General features: G+C 41.8%; 1 protein-coding gene across 1 annotated transcript in view; it reads right to left on the bottom strand.

Moving 5' to 3' along the window:
• Positions 1-14,011, bottom strand: part of ABCC4 (ATP-binding cassette, sub-family C (CFTR/MRP), member 4) — a 202,891-nt gene that overhangs the window by 50,970 nt on the left and 137,910 nt on the right. Inside the window, exon 21 of the mRNA XM_005882401.1 lies at positions 2,050-2,200. Coding sequence (XP_005882463.1) covers positions 2,050-2,200 — 151 coding nt within the window. The remainder of the gene's footprint in view (positions 1-2,049; positions 2,201-14,011) is intronic.

Here is a 14,011-nt window from a genome sequence, read left to right as displayed (position 1 = left end):
TCAACCTTCCTAATGCCTCGACCCTTTAATACAGTTCCTCATTTTGTGGTGACCCCCAACCATAAAATTATTTTTGTTGCTACTTCATAACTGTAATTTTGCTACTGTTATGAATCGTAATGTAAATATCTGATATGCAGGATGTATTTTCATTGTTACAAATTGAACATAATTAAAGCATAGTGATTAATTATAAAAAACAATATGTAATTATATGTGTTTTCTGATGGTCTTAGGCAACCCTTGTGAAAGGGTCGTTCGACTCACAAAGGGGTCTCGACCCACAGGTTGAGAACCGCTGGCTTAGAGGCAACAGTGGAATTGTTATTTATGGTACAGATCACCAGGTCTAATCAACTGGCTACCACATTTGGTTATCTGTGGGGTGTGGAGGAAAGAGTGGCCTCCAATAGTAAATGACTGAAGCCTTGTTGTCTACACAAAAAAATGGTTGGGGCTTATCACTTGTCCCGCCTTCTCCAAGTCCTGTCATCATAACAAATCACATCAACAGAATGTTATCAAAACCTTGATGACACTGCTCCGCCACCCCATTAAAAGATCTAAGAAAACCAACCCTCAACAGTAGTTTAGCTGGTTTTCTTGATGACTGAAAAGTTGGCTATAGCTTTTATGAAACTGTCACCCGCTAGTCTTTATGCAAATACTTAGGACAAATGCCCTTCTAGGGTTTATTATTTAAAAAGAAACACACATTTGCCACAACAAAAACTCCTTTATCCTAATGAACTTGTATTTTTCCACTTGGTAGATACGGAGAACCGTGGGAATCAACATTTCTCTCCTTAGCCTGGCTTCCAGAAAGCTAAGCTGGTGTTATTTTGCAGTAACTATCCTCAGTTGAGGTTTCTGATACAATTATCTTTCTTCTTTATGTTTTGGCTATCATCCTTATAGATTTAAAAAATACATATGTTAGTCTTATAATTTTTATCTTCCTTCTTTATGTTTTGGCTATCATCCTTATAGATTTAAAAAACATATTAGTATCTATTCTCCTTATAATTTTGTTGTTTTAATAATAAAATGTTTGTGCGTTAATGAGATAAGCTCTGAATCGGTACATCCTCTGTGATTACCTGTAGAACACAATGGTTAATCATAAAATGCTTTCCCCACTATTCTAACCCTAGGAAGCTGAATAGAGTAACAGACTAAACTGATACCTCTCCTGTGTCCTCCCAAGGGGATTATTTTCAGTATCCATTTATACGGACAGCCCAACGGGGTGGGGGTGGGCAGCCCTCAAACAGTGTGGGACTACTGGTGACAATAAAGAGCAACACTGAAAATAGCAGTGCTTATCTTTTCAAAACATTTAACCACCACAACTTATTTGAAATGTTTTGAGTATGTGAGAGTAATATATTTTTCAAATGTATCACTTCTGACATGAGTGCATTTCCTGACACCTCCTTTTCTTCCTCTAATCCAGCGGTTCTCAACCTGTGGGTCTCGACCATCGGAAAACACATATAGCATATCAGATATTTACATTACGATTCATAACAGTAGCAAAATTACAGTTATGAAGTAGCAACGAAAATAATTTTATGGTTGGGGGTCACCACAACATGAGGAACTGTATTAAAGGGTCGAGGCATTAGGAAGGTTGAGAACCACTGCAATCTTTGCCTTTCCTTTGTCATTTCTAGAAATTCAGGGGGAGGGGGAGAGAATCTGTTTTATTTCTCTACTAGTTAAAACATGATGAGATACTTTATACCTAAGAAACATGTATTGCCTTCTGCTCTGGATTAGGAAGTATGTCATGACCAGGATGGAACTGTCTGTCTTCAGTGCTCACATTCCCATGGAATCTTACATCCATTCTTGCCTTATGCGAAGCTGAAGGCTGCATCTAGCATGGCACTGATCTATCTGTGTTAAAGGCCACACTGACTAAAGGAGGTTTTAATACACAGTTCATGTTAACGTTATGAGAATTTCAGGGGTCTCCTTAATGAGGGCATGAACGGAAGCCAGATTGCATTGCTGCCATCCCGACCTGAGAGCCTTTGTACTCACTTGTAGATTCCAGGCGTTTGACATCTCTGGACGTTTCTAAGAAATATCTCCGAAGAACAATGAAAATGATGCCAAGGGGAACCAAGGGTATTGCAATCCAAGGTATAACCGCCACCGCCACGCCGACCACACCAATCACTTGCAGAAACGTCTGAAACAGTGAAAACAGATGCAGAGGTCTCCTGTGAGATTGTGATTTATAATAAGAATTAGTGATTTGGTCTTTGCCCCCATTTCCCGCACAGAGCTCCCAAGCGATCAAGGTATCTTTTATGTTAATGAAGTAACCTGAGGAACACACCTAAGAACAGAACTGGTTGCCAATGGAGCCAATCTATGGTTAGAGGATTAAAACTTTCAGTCCTACCCCCTGATTGTCCTGCAAGAAGAGAGGGGCTTGAGACTGAATCAATGGCCAATTGACTTAGTCAATCATGACCACATAATGAAGCCTCCATAAAACCCCAGCAGACAGTTGCTTGCCCTTTTCTCGGAGAGCTTCCAAGTTGGAAAACCAGAATGCTTTCCACCATGATGAGCCCCAAGCTGCACAAGGACAGGACAGAATCTCCTTGAGCTTCATTCAGGACCTTGCCCTTGTCTCTCTTCGCTGGCTGTTGGATCCATATCCTTAGTATTGTTTACAATAAATCCGTAATCTAGCGAGTAAACGGGTTTCTCTAGTTTTATGAGCCATTCTAGCAAATTAATGGAGCCTCAGGAGGGGCTCATGGAAACCTCTGATTTGCAGCCAGTCATTCAGAAGCACAGGTAACAAGACAGGCTTGCAAGTGAGTCTGAAGTGAAGGGCGGTCTGGTGGGACAGAGCCCTTTACCTGTGGAATCAGATTCCATCCTGGGCAGATGGTGTCAGAATTGAGTCGAATGCTCGGACATCATGCTGGCATCCAAGAATTGCTTGTTGGTGTGGGGAAGCCTCCACTCACACACATTGGAAATGGGTCCGGGAACCCTTTCACCTCCCTTACCAAGAATTCTTTGCAAAAATAGATTTAATGAGTTGCTTTGTTAGGATTAAATTCCTCACTTCCAAAGACGTGTTGTAATGGCAGGAAATGTCTTCCCATCCAACGAAAGAACAAACACATAGGTGTGATCCTGCTGCTACTTATCGAATGCTTACTATATGCCAAACCCGAAGATAAGAACTCTGGGCATGAGCTCTTTTGATGCTCTCGGTAGCTCCATGCGGTAGGCATTGCTATTTCCCTTATTTAGCTGATGAGAAAATTTGAGACTCAGAGGGGGTAAGACTTGAATCCCAAACTATCATGAGTCAGTAGATATCACCCAGGAAATGAGCAAGTAGTTATTACAGATGAAGAATCAGAAGACTGAGCAATACTCAGAGATAAAGAAGTGAATAGAGACATATGTAAAACTTTAGACAATTAAAAAAAAAAAGAAGTGGATAGGTGCAAATTCAGTACTCAGAAAAGGAGGAAAATGTTTACCTTTGGAAGTGGGGTTGTGCTTTCATGTTCTACCTGCATTTAACACTTCCTGCATGCTGTCTGTGTATCTGGCTACACGTTAAATACTTCATGTGCATGAACCCACTTAATTCTCACAATAGCCCTATTGAGTTAATAATATTATCCCATTTTACAGATGGAGACACTGAGGCACAGGGAGAGGAAAAGCAACTTGACCCAGACTGCAAAGCATAGGGTGCTACAGAAACACGAGGAGGAATACTGGACCCTGTTTAGAGGGTTCTAAGAAGAGACTTGTGACCAAACTTCACAGGCGGGCTTAACAAACAGAGAGTGGCATGAAGAATCTGCAGGTAGTAATCACAGTTGATGCAACTTCTGACCAAGAAGGAGCCCAGCAGCAAAAGTTAACACGGTCCTCCTGTGTCGTCTCAGCACCAGCACTGCACCCTCTATCTGCCAGCCCAAGGCCGTGTCCACCACCCCCGCCCAGGACAGCAATCCGTGAGGGATGGATTAGCAGGGTGACATCTACGCAGACTCAGGTTATCATTTCACAGCTCTTCCAAATCACTTTTCACAGAGGTCCTCACAACCAGCTTGTGAATGAGGAAAGAAAGAACTGTCATTTCCATTGACAGATAAGGAGCCATGAAGCTCGGAGGTTAAGTGGCTGTCCCAGGTTCTCCTGGAAGTTACGAGGTATCGTGGAGAAAGCCAGGAGCACACTGGACTTTGGGGATCCATATCCAGAGCTGCAGACAGGAGGAGGATGGAGGATGGAGGAAACTACGAGGGCTGAAACTGTGGCCGGGAGCCCTTGTGAATCAAACTGCATTGTCTTGATGCAGACCCCTGTGCTTTTACTGCTTCTCCAGTCTCTACTGTGGTTATCATCACAAAACCCAGAGTCAAGAGGAATGGAATTCTGCAGGAACAAATTCCAATAATGAATGGAAAAAAATAGGGCTGCCTGGCTTCTTTCCTGTTATACTCACAACTGAACAATGTCTTACAGCTACTGGATTAACCAATGCGTCCCACCCTGCTACACCCATGAAGAAGCCCACCTTGTCCTTCACACTCATGGGGGAGGGTCCTCCCAGCTGGCATCTATGTCTGATCTTAAGTGAAGTCACCAGGCTTGCCATCATTAGTTGTCAAAGGGAAAGTGGGGAGAGGCTGTGGCTTTTCTCTGGCTGTTGTATCCAGGGTCTATTTTATTGGAATATGCACCTCTGAAATAAGATGGACAATAAACCTCATGTCTACTACAATTTCTGACCTCTACATATTCCTCCTTGCCCACCGCCCACCGCCCCCCCAAAAAAATCTAGGCCTTCCAAGCATTGATAACCTCAGGAACCTGAAGGCAACTCAACATTTTTTTTTAATTGTTATTGTTTGCATTCCACGTCCTTTTTCCTCTAAGGAGAAAGCCTTGCTTCTTCCTAGTGAAGACATACTTGCTCTGAAGTTGCTGAGCATTCAAGGAGACGTAAGGAAAAAGGTGGGGGTCTCTGAATCAAAACCGAACCAAATGCCTGCTTACCGGGTTATTCTAAATTTCCAAAAGAGAAGACCAATTTGACATTTTTCTACTTTGTGCATCGTGAACTGGTGTCGTTTCCAAGGGAAACACAAAAGCTAGATAGAATTTGTGAACCACAGTATCCCAGGAAAGTCAACTGTGTCTGCCCCATCCAGGTCGGCCTTCTTACTAAGCAAGCATCTTGAGTTGGACGCCAGGGTGACTAAGGTAGAGGACCCTGCCAGCAGCGCCTATGAAGACGCCTGACAGGTACCTCTCATTCTCGGGAAGCCTGCTGCAGCTGTGGGCAGCTGTTCCGCGCAAACTACACTGGCATCCAAATGAATATTAATAAGGTGCACAAAAGCAAACAAGGGAAAAGTGCTTATGAAAAAATTTAATGGTTTTAAAAACCTGCCCAGTCAAACACTTTGCTGATGCCTAATGGCAAATTTCCTCATAATACTGAAGAAATCCCACAATTCCCTAGATCTAATTGGCAAGCAATGAAATGTTGGTTATCCCACCCACCCAAATACTAATAATGGATACATATTTCATGAAGCTTGCCATGTGTCCAACCTCTTAAGTATTTCACATTCATTACTTAATTTTATTCTCACATCAACTCTTAGTAGAAGGGATTATCGTCTCCATTTACAAAGCAGGAAACTGACACTCAGAAAGGTTTAGTAATTTTCCCAAAGTCAGATAATTCAGTCATTTTTCACCAGTGCCTGTTCTTTAAAATTCTACATAATATTGTATCCCATATACATATCAGATTCTTATTTGAAAAAATTAATATCGAGATATAATCCTATTTTATATTACTTTCCCTTCCCTACCTGCATTTTCTAGTTTCGTTGGTCTTTCCCATGAGGTAACCAGTTCTAGATTCCCAGCTAATTAGGAAATAATGGCGTGTTCGGTTCACAGAGCAGAACTGATCATTAAAAGATCTTTAAAATGCTTGCTAACAGAACACACTAACAGGTGTTTATTTAAGAATTATTGTTTAAATTAAAACACACACCCAACAGTTTCATGAGATAGATCAATTCGAAGCCCAGAAAGCACAATGACTTGGGGGGGGGGGGGAGCGGGGGAAGAGAAGAACCAAATTTAATTTTAATAAATACATAAAACCCAAGGACAAAAAATGAGACTATTTCACATGTTCAATATCTGCATTTAGATGGTGGTAAAAACATTTACATTTCTTAGGAAGTCTCTTCCTCTAGAATTAACATTGCATTCTAATACATAGATTTTAACATGGTCCCTTCACAAGCACAATTTTAAACACAAGGACCTGTTTGCCTGTTTGGCATCTAACTACCAAACTGCTTACAGTCCTGTAAGAATTCCTAGGTATCTACCCACGATTTACTTTCAACTTAATTCCATGGAATTCTGTTCCTGCTCGCCTTTGTGAAGCTTGTGCCAAAGAACATGTTTTCTATAAACAGCAGTAAAAAATGTATTCTTATTCTATGCAAATAAATATGTCATCCATACTTTTGGCTCACTCCATTACTATTTGAACTCTTCCTCGCTCGCATACTTACATTAAATACTAAGTGAAATATGTATTTAATCATAAGGCCACTTAATCAGTAGACAGTACTTTTATTATTTGCTTACAGCATTAAAAAAATAAAACCAGGATCATTAAGATTGCTAACACCTCAAAGGAATTTCAAAGCTTTTAAATCTACTGTCAGTCAGACTCCAAAGAATTCTGTTCCAAGTTGTGATAAGGGCAAATCATCCAGATTGCCTTAAACTATTGGTGATCTCACAAAAGATATGGCTTAAATGCAATAAACAAAGCAAGATTCACTTCTTGGCAAGAAAACATGGCAAGATTTTCTTCTGATTTGGAGAAAGAAATGATGCCTAGTTTTTTGATCAGTAAGCTGTTTACTGATGTGGGTGTAGGAGAGATTCTTCTATCTATTTATTTTGGAAACATATAAGATAAAAAATAACCGTTCCATAAAATGGCTATCACACAGATTGTGCTGCTGGCTAGTACAAGATTCTTGTGGAGGCAGTACAATTTTGAACAGGCTATACGAAATTCTACAAGTATTAAGAAGTAAAATGTAATTCCAATCAAATAATACTCATTATACTTCAATTATAGGTAAATAGAAGCAAAGAGAAAAATGTGGAAGAGTCTTAAATGTAAGCTACTAAACCTTAATATAAATACTATTAATACTAGGGTTAGTATTAAGTCAGGTGTAAGTTATGTGTTGATATGGCTCCTTGCATGTCTTAGGGAGTTCAGAGATCAAGCCTGGTTCCCAGATCTTTCCTTGACCACCTGTTTCTTTTTACTTCGTCCAAGTCAGTGTAGGAAGAGGTCTATGCAAACTCTAAGATTAAACTTTCCACACTTGTCCCTTCTTTTGGATGTGTCCATTATCCCTTTCCTCCCCCATTTGGCCTGGGATCTTTTCATAGCCACACCAGCTCTGGGGCTCATGTAGCTTTCCATTAGTTCTTCATCCTGAGTCCTAGCTAACTCCACTGCATAGTGGAATGGTGGGGTACAGCTTACAACTTCTGAACCACACAATAGATAATATTAGGGAAATGTAATGCACTTCTTCCTTTCTTTGTGATCATCATCTTATTGATCAATAGCTTCCTTTCTGCCTTACCTCAGTGTTAGAGCTCATTAAGAAATTCAATGATGGAGTCCATCTATATGCTACTTTCAAAAGGCACCCCTTAGAAATAAGGGCAAATAAAGGTGGAAGTAAAAGGTTAGAAAAAGGTACCCAATGAAAACACTAACCATAAAAGAAATCTGGAGTGTCTATCTATACCACTATAAACATAGAAGATTTAAGTTAGTAAGGATTCATAGAAGTAAAGAAAAACATTTCATAAAAATAAAGATTCAATTTATACAGAAGATATTTTTAAAAATCTACATTTATATAAGCATAACAACATAATGACAAAACGTATAAAGCAAAATCTGACAGAACTCCGGAGAAATAGACAAATCCATACTCCTAGTGGGTGTTTTTAACCCTTTTATCTCAATAACTGATTGAACAATCAGATAAATATCAATCCTATATAATAAAAGGGTAATATGCAAATTGACTGAATGGGGAAATGACTGGTTGCTATGATGTGCACTGACAACCAGGGAGCAGACACTCAACGCAGGAGCTGCCCCCTGGTGGTCAGTGCACGCCCCCAGGGGGAGAGCTGCTCAGCCACAAGCCGGGCTGATGGCTGACGCAGCAGTGGTGGCAGGAGCCATCAGTCAGACATCCCCCGAGGGCTCCTGGACTGCTAAAGGGCACAGGCTGGGCTGAGGGGACCCCTCCCCGCACCCTGAGTGCATGAATGTTGTGCACTGGGCCTCTAGTCCTATATAATAAAAGCCTAATATGCTAAGTGCCTGGCCGTCCGGTGACCGGTCGATTGTACAACCAATCAAAGCGTAATATGCGTATATAATAAAAGCCTAATATGCTAAGTGCCCGGCCATCCAGTGACCAGTCGATTGTACAACCAATCAAAGCGTAATATGCGAATGATATGCTAAGGCCACACAACCACTCGCTATGATGTGCACTGACCACCATGGGGCAGACGCTCCGACCGGAAGGTTAGCTTGCTGCTGGGGTCCAGCTGATCAAGACTGAGCGAGATGGGCCGACACGCTGTGGAGCTCTCCCATGGTCCCTCCCCAGCCCAATCGTGCACCGGTGGGGTCCCTCGGCCTGGCCTGCACCCTCTCGCAATCTGGGACCCCTTGGGGATGTCGGAGAGCCAGTTTCAGCCCAATCCTACAGGCCACTCCCCTCAGGACAGTACCAGGTGCAGGCTCACGGCTGGCGAGCACTGCTGTGGCAGTGCGAGCCTCTCCCAATCAGGACTGATTGGGTGCAAGCCCATGGCAGGTGCAGTGGGGCCGGGATGAGCAGGAGTGGCAGGTAGGAGCTGCAAGTGGCGTTGGACTGGTTTACACGCAATCCCTGCAGGCCACCTAGAGGAGCCCCACCCATGCACGAATTCGTGCACCAGGCCTCTAGTAGATATATAAAAGATTGAAAAACATAATTAACAAACTCGACATAATTTAAAAATATACAATACTGCAGCCAATAACTGAATACATTCTTTTCAACTGCATATGTACTATATAATAAAAGCAAGTATCAATAAACTTCAAGAGACAAAAATTGTGCAGAATATATTTTGACCTCAGTGGATTTAACAAGTCATCAACAAAAAGATAACTAGAAAGTCATTAAATACTTAGAAATTCAGTAATAACCTTTGACATAACACCTGCTTCAAAGTATTTTGCCAGAAAATGAAATCTACTAATATTAAAATTTGAGGGCTGCAATTAAAGCTGTGATTAGAGGTAAATTTATAGCTTTAAACTTTTTTTTCTTTAAAGAAAGGCTGCTGGTAATACATGGGAAATCTTCCTTAATTTTGCTGTCAACCTAAGCTGCTTTAAAAAAGGTCTTACAAAAAAAAAAAGACTAAAAGTCTAAAATTCCATCTCTAAGTCAGAAAATGAAGAGAATATTAAAGAACTAGTATGTAGCAGAATTGAAACCAGAGAAAAGTAGATTTATGAAACAGAAACTAACTTCCAGAAAAAAAATCAACAAATTCTGAAGCATGTTTCTTTGAGAAAGTCAATGAATAAACTCCTAACAAGACTAACTGAGAAAAAAAGAAGGGAAATTACCATTATCATGAACTACAAGGGGAGAAAACAAGAGATATCATGCCCATTAAAAAGAGAATACAATAAACAATGTGCTGATAAACTTAACATTTTTAATGCAAAGTCAAATTTCTTGAATAATTACATACCAAGAATGACAAAAGAAAAACAGAATATCTGAATAATTCCATACCAATGTAAGAGTCTGAAACCATAATTTAAAAGCTTCTCACAGAAAAGACTTAGAGGCCAAAATGGCTTGGCAAGTAAATTGTAGCAAATTTACTTAGCAAATTCTTCCAGAGAACTTAACCCCAAAATTATCATGATATATAACAACCAGACAAAGATATTAGAAGAAAGCAAATTTACAAATCTGTCTTAGGAACACTAAATGATATGCCAATAAACTGAATCTAACAATAAAAAGGGATAATACTTCACAACTGAACTTGACTAGGCAAGTCGGAAATCTACAGGGCAGGCTGGAAAGAGTATGCAGGCTGGAACCCTTGGGCAGGAGCTGACACTATTATTCACAAGATTCATTTCTTTTTCTTCAGAGAAAGTCAGGCCCACCCAGATAATCAACTGATCATGGACTTTAATCATATTTACAAAATACCCACACAGCAACACCTAGATTACTTTTTTAAAAATATATTTTTATTGAATTCAGAGAGGAAGGGAGGAGAGAGAGATAGAAACATCAATGATGAGAGAATCATTGATCAGCTGCCTCCTGCACACCCCCTACTGGGTATCGAGCCTGCAACCTGGGCATGTGCCCCTGACTGGAATCGAACCCGGGACCCTTCAGTCCACAGGCTAACACTCTATCCACTGAGCCAAACCAGCTAGAGCTAGATTACTTTTTCACTGAGTAACTGGGGAATGTAGCCTAGCAAGTTGATATTTAAAACTGATCATCAAAAGGAGGAAACATTTCCCATCTCTGTTTAGAAGGCCAGCATAACTCTGATACCACGGGCTGAGTAAATGTTTCAAGGAAAGCAAATTATGTACCAATATCTTTCATGAAGAACAGATACAAAAATTCTTTATAAAATATTATACTGAACACAGTGGTACACAATAAAATATGCTACTTCATGACCAAATAGGAGTTCATTCCAAGAATATAAGGTTAACCTAACCTGCCCTGCTAATGAGAATCAGTATATCTCACCACATTGAAAGAGTAAAGGGGAATAATCATATGATTATTTAAAGAGATGTAGAAAAAATATTTGTGAAAATTCAACACCGATTTAAAAAAAGTAAAAACTCTCAGCAAACTAGGAATTAAAAGAAACATTTTCAATCTAGTAACAAATATGTACCCTGAAAATTGCTGTTAACATCACTCTTGATGGAAAAATATTGAAAAGATCTGACCCTCGGAGTTCATTCCAAGAATATAAGGTTAACCTAACCTGCTAATGAGAATCAGTATATTTCACCACATTGAAAGAGTAACGGGGAATAATCATATGATTATCTAAAGAGATGTAGAAAAAATATTTGTGCAAATTCAACACTGATTTAAAAAAGTAAAAACTCTCAGCAAATTAGGAATTAAAGGAAACATTTTCAATCTCATAACAAATATGTACCCTGCAAATTGCTGTTAACATCACTTTTAATGCAAAAATATTGAAAAGATCTGACCCTATGAGGATAAGAAAGTCTCATCTCGCCCGGCTGGCATGGCTCAGTGGTTGAGTGTCGACCTCTGAGTCTGGGTTGCAGGCTCAAACCCCAGTGTGGGGCATGCAGGAGGCAGCCAATCAACGATTCTCTGTCATCATGGATATTTCTATCTCTTTCCCTCTCCCTTCCTCTCTGAAATCAATAACAATATATTTTTTAAAAAGAAAAAAGAAAGTCTCATTTCATGACTTCAACATTGTCCTGGTAGCTTTAGCCACAGCAGTAAGTTAAGGAGTGAACATAAAATTCATAAATATTGGAAGTCAGCTATGCTCACCACTATACCACCAACGCCTTAAAATTCATAAATATTGGAAGCTCTCCCTTCCTCTCTGAAATCAGTAACAACATATTTTAAAAAAAGAAAAAAGAAAGTCTTATTTCATGACTTCTATTCAACATTGTCCTGGTAGCTTTAGCCACAGCAGTGAGTTAAGGAATGAACATAAAATTCATAAATATTAGAACTGAAAAAGTAAAACTGTCATCACAAGGAGGAAACATTTCCCACCTCTCTAATCTTGCCATTTGTGACAACATGGATGGACCTAGAGGGTATTATGCTAAGTGACATAATTCACTTATATGTGGAATCTAAAACACAAAATAAATGGACAAACAGAACAAAAACAAACTCATAGATACAGAGAACTAATGGATGATTGCCACATGGGAGAGAGGTTGGGTAGATGGGTTAAGAAGGTGAAGGGATTAAGAAGTAAGAAAGTGCCAGTTATAAAGTTAGTCAAGGGGATATAAAGTGCCTCATAGGGAATATAGTCAGTAATCCTATACACTGCAGTGGGGCCTTGACTTACGAGTTTAATTTGTTAAGTAAGAAAGTGCCAGTTATAAAGTTAGTCAAGGGGATGTAAAGTGCCTCATAGGGAATATAGCCAGTAATCCTATATAATAGTAATCCTATATAATAATAAAAGCCTAATAAGCAAGTCAACGGAACAACCGGTCACTATGACACACACTGACCACCAGGGGGCAGACGCTCAATGCAGGAGCTGCACCCAGCCGACAGGCCCCAGAGGGAGGTGACCGACAGTGGCGGCAGGGGCGGGGCCAGTGAGCGGGCAGTGCCAGGCTGGCCAAGGTGGGTGCCAGCAGGTGCCGCCCAATTGCCCCACCAGTCGCCCCACAGATTGGCCCTGATTGCCAGCCAGGCCTAGGGACCCTACCCATGCGCGAATTTCATGTACCGGGCCTCTAGTATTGTAATAACTATGCATTGGTACTAGGCTATGGGGAAGGTCACTTTGTAAGATAAATAAATGTCAGCCTCGGCCACAGCAAGTACCAGAAACAGACGCTAAGGTTCTCATCTCGCGGGTGGGCAGTGGGCAGTTGGCAGCGGGCAGTGGGCAGAGGTCGCTGCAGGAAGAGGCATTAGCGGTCTTCCGTGGGTAACTGTGTGCGCCCCACTGTGTGTGCCTCCATCCTCTAACCCAGCTTAGGGAGACTTAAGTGATCAGGACCTGCCTTGGCCTTGAGTGTATGTGTTGGGGGAGGAGCAACAGTCTTGCCACTGTGGCCCCTGGGGACAAGGGTGCTGTCTGTCCACAGGGTGGGTGATCTCCCCCTGACCTGAGGGACACAAGCTGCTGGCAGTGCCCCCTTCTGTCCTGGGCTCCTGAGGCAGGGGGGCCTGGGACACAGGCCCCAAGCCCGAGCTCTCTCGTCTGTTGATATTCCCCCACCCCCCTCCCCAGGACCAACTGTCGCCTTAACTGCTGAGCCGTTCCACTGGTAACAGCCAGCACCCACAGCCATGAACAGCAGTCAGAGTGATCTCTCCATTGGCGACATCAGATCACTGCACCCCCTGTTCTAGCCAACCCAGGACGCCCATCGCACCTAAGAAAAAACCCGGCTCCTCACCATGGGTGATAGGCCCACTAGAGCCTGGCCCATACCTACTTCTCCCATCACATCTTCATTCTTTTCTCTTTCTTCCCTGGCCGCAGTGGCCTTCCTGCCGGTCCTGGAACAGGCCGGCCGGCCACATTCCTGCCTTGCAGGCCAACCCAGGACGCCCATCGCACCTAAGAAAAAACCCAGGCTCCTCACCATGGGTGATAGGCCCACTAGAGTCTGGCCCATACCTACTTCTCCCATCCCATCTTCATTCTTTTCTCTTTCTTCCCTGGCCGCAATGGCCTTCCTGCCGGTCCTGGAACAGGCCGGCCAGTCACATTCCTGCCTTGCAATCTTTGCATTTGCCATGTCATCCTCCAGGAATACTCTTCCTCTGGCTCCTCAGAGGACCCATCGCTCACATCTCCACTGAAAATTCACCTCCTGCAAGAAGACCTCGCTGACACCCTGTGTAACCTCGCACACCCGCATCACTCTAGCCCAGGGGTGGGCAACCTTTTTGTGAGTGCATGCCAAAACCAGCAAAATCTCTGACTCAAAATTCTTCTGTGTGCCAACCCTAATTTTTTGAGAACATGTTACGCCTACTTGATATCTCTTAAGGTGTACGTATGTGAAGAACCTTGAAGAAATAATAAAATTCATTCGAGC

This window comes from Myotis brandtii, unplaced genomic scaffold (genome assembly GCF_000412655.1).
Source record: "Myotis brandtii unplaced genomic scaffold, ASM41265v1 scaffold71, whole genome shotgun sequence".
NCBI lineage: Eukaryota > Metazoa > Chordata > Mammalia > Chiroptera > Vespertilionidae > Myotis > Myotis brandtii.
This window is presented reverse-complemented; position numbering and strand designations above follow the sequence as displayed.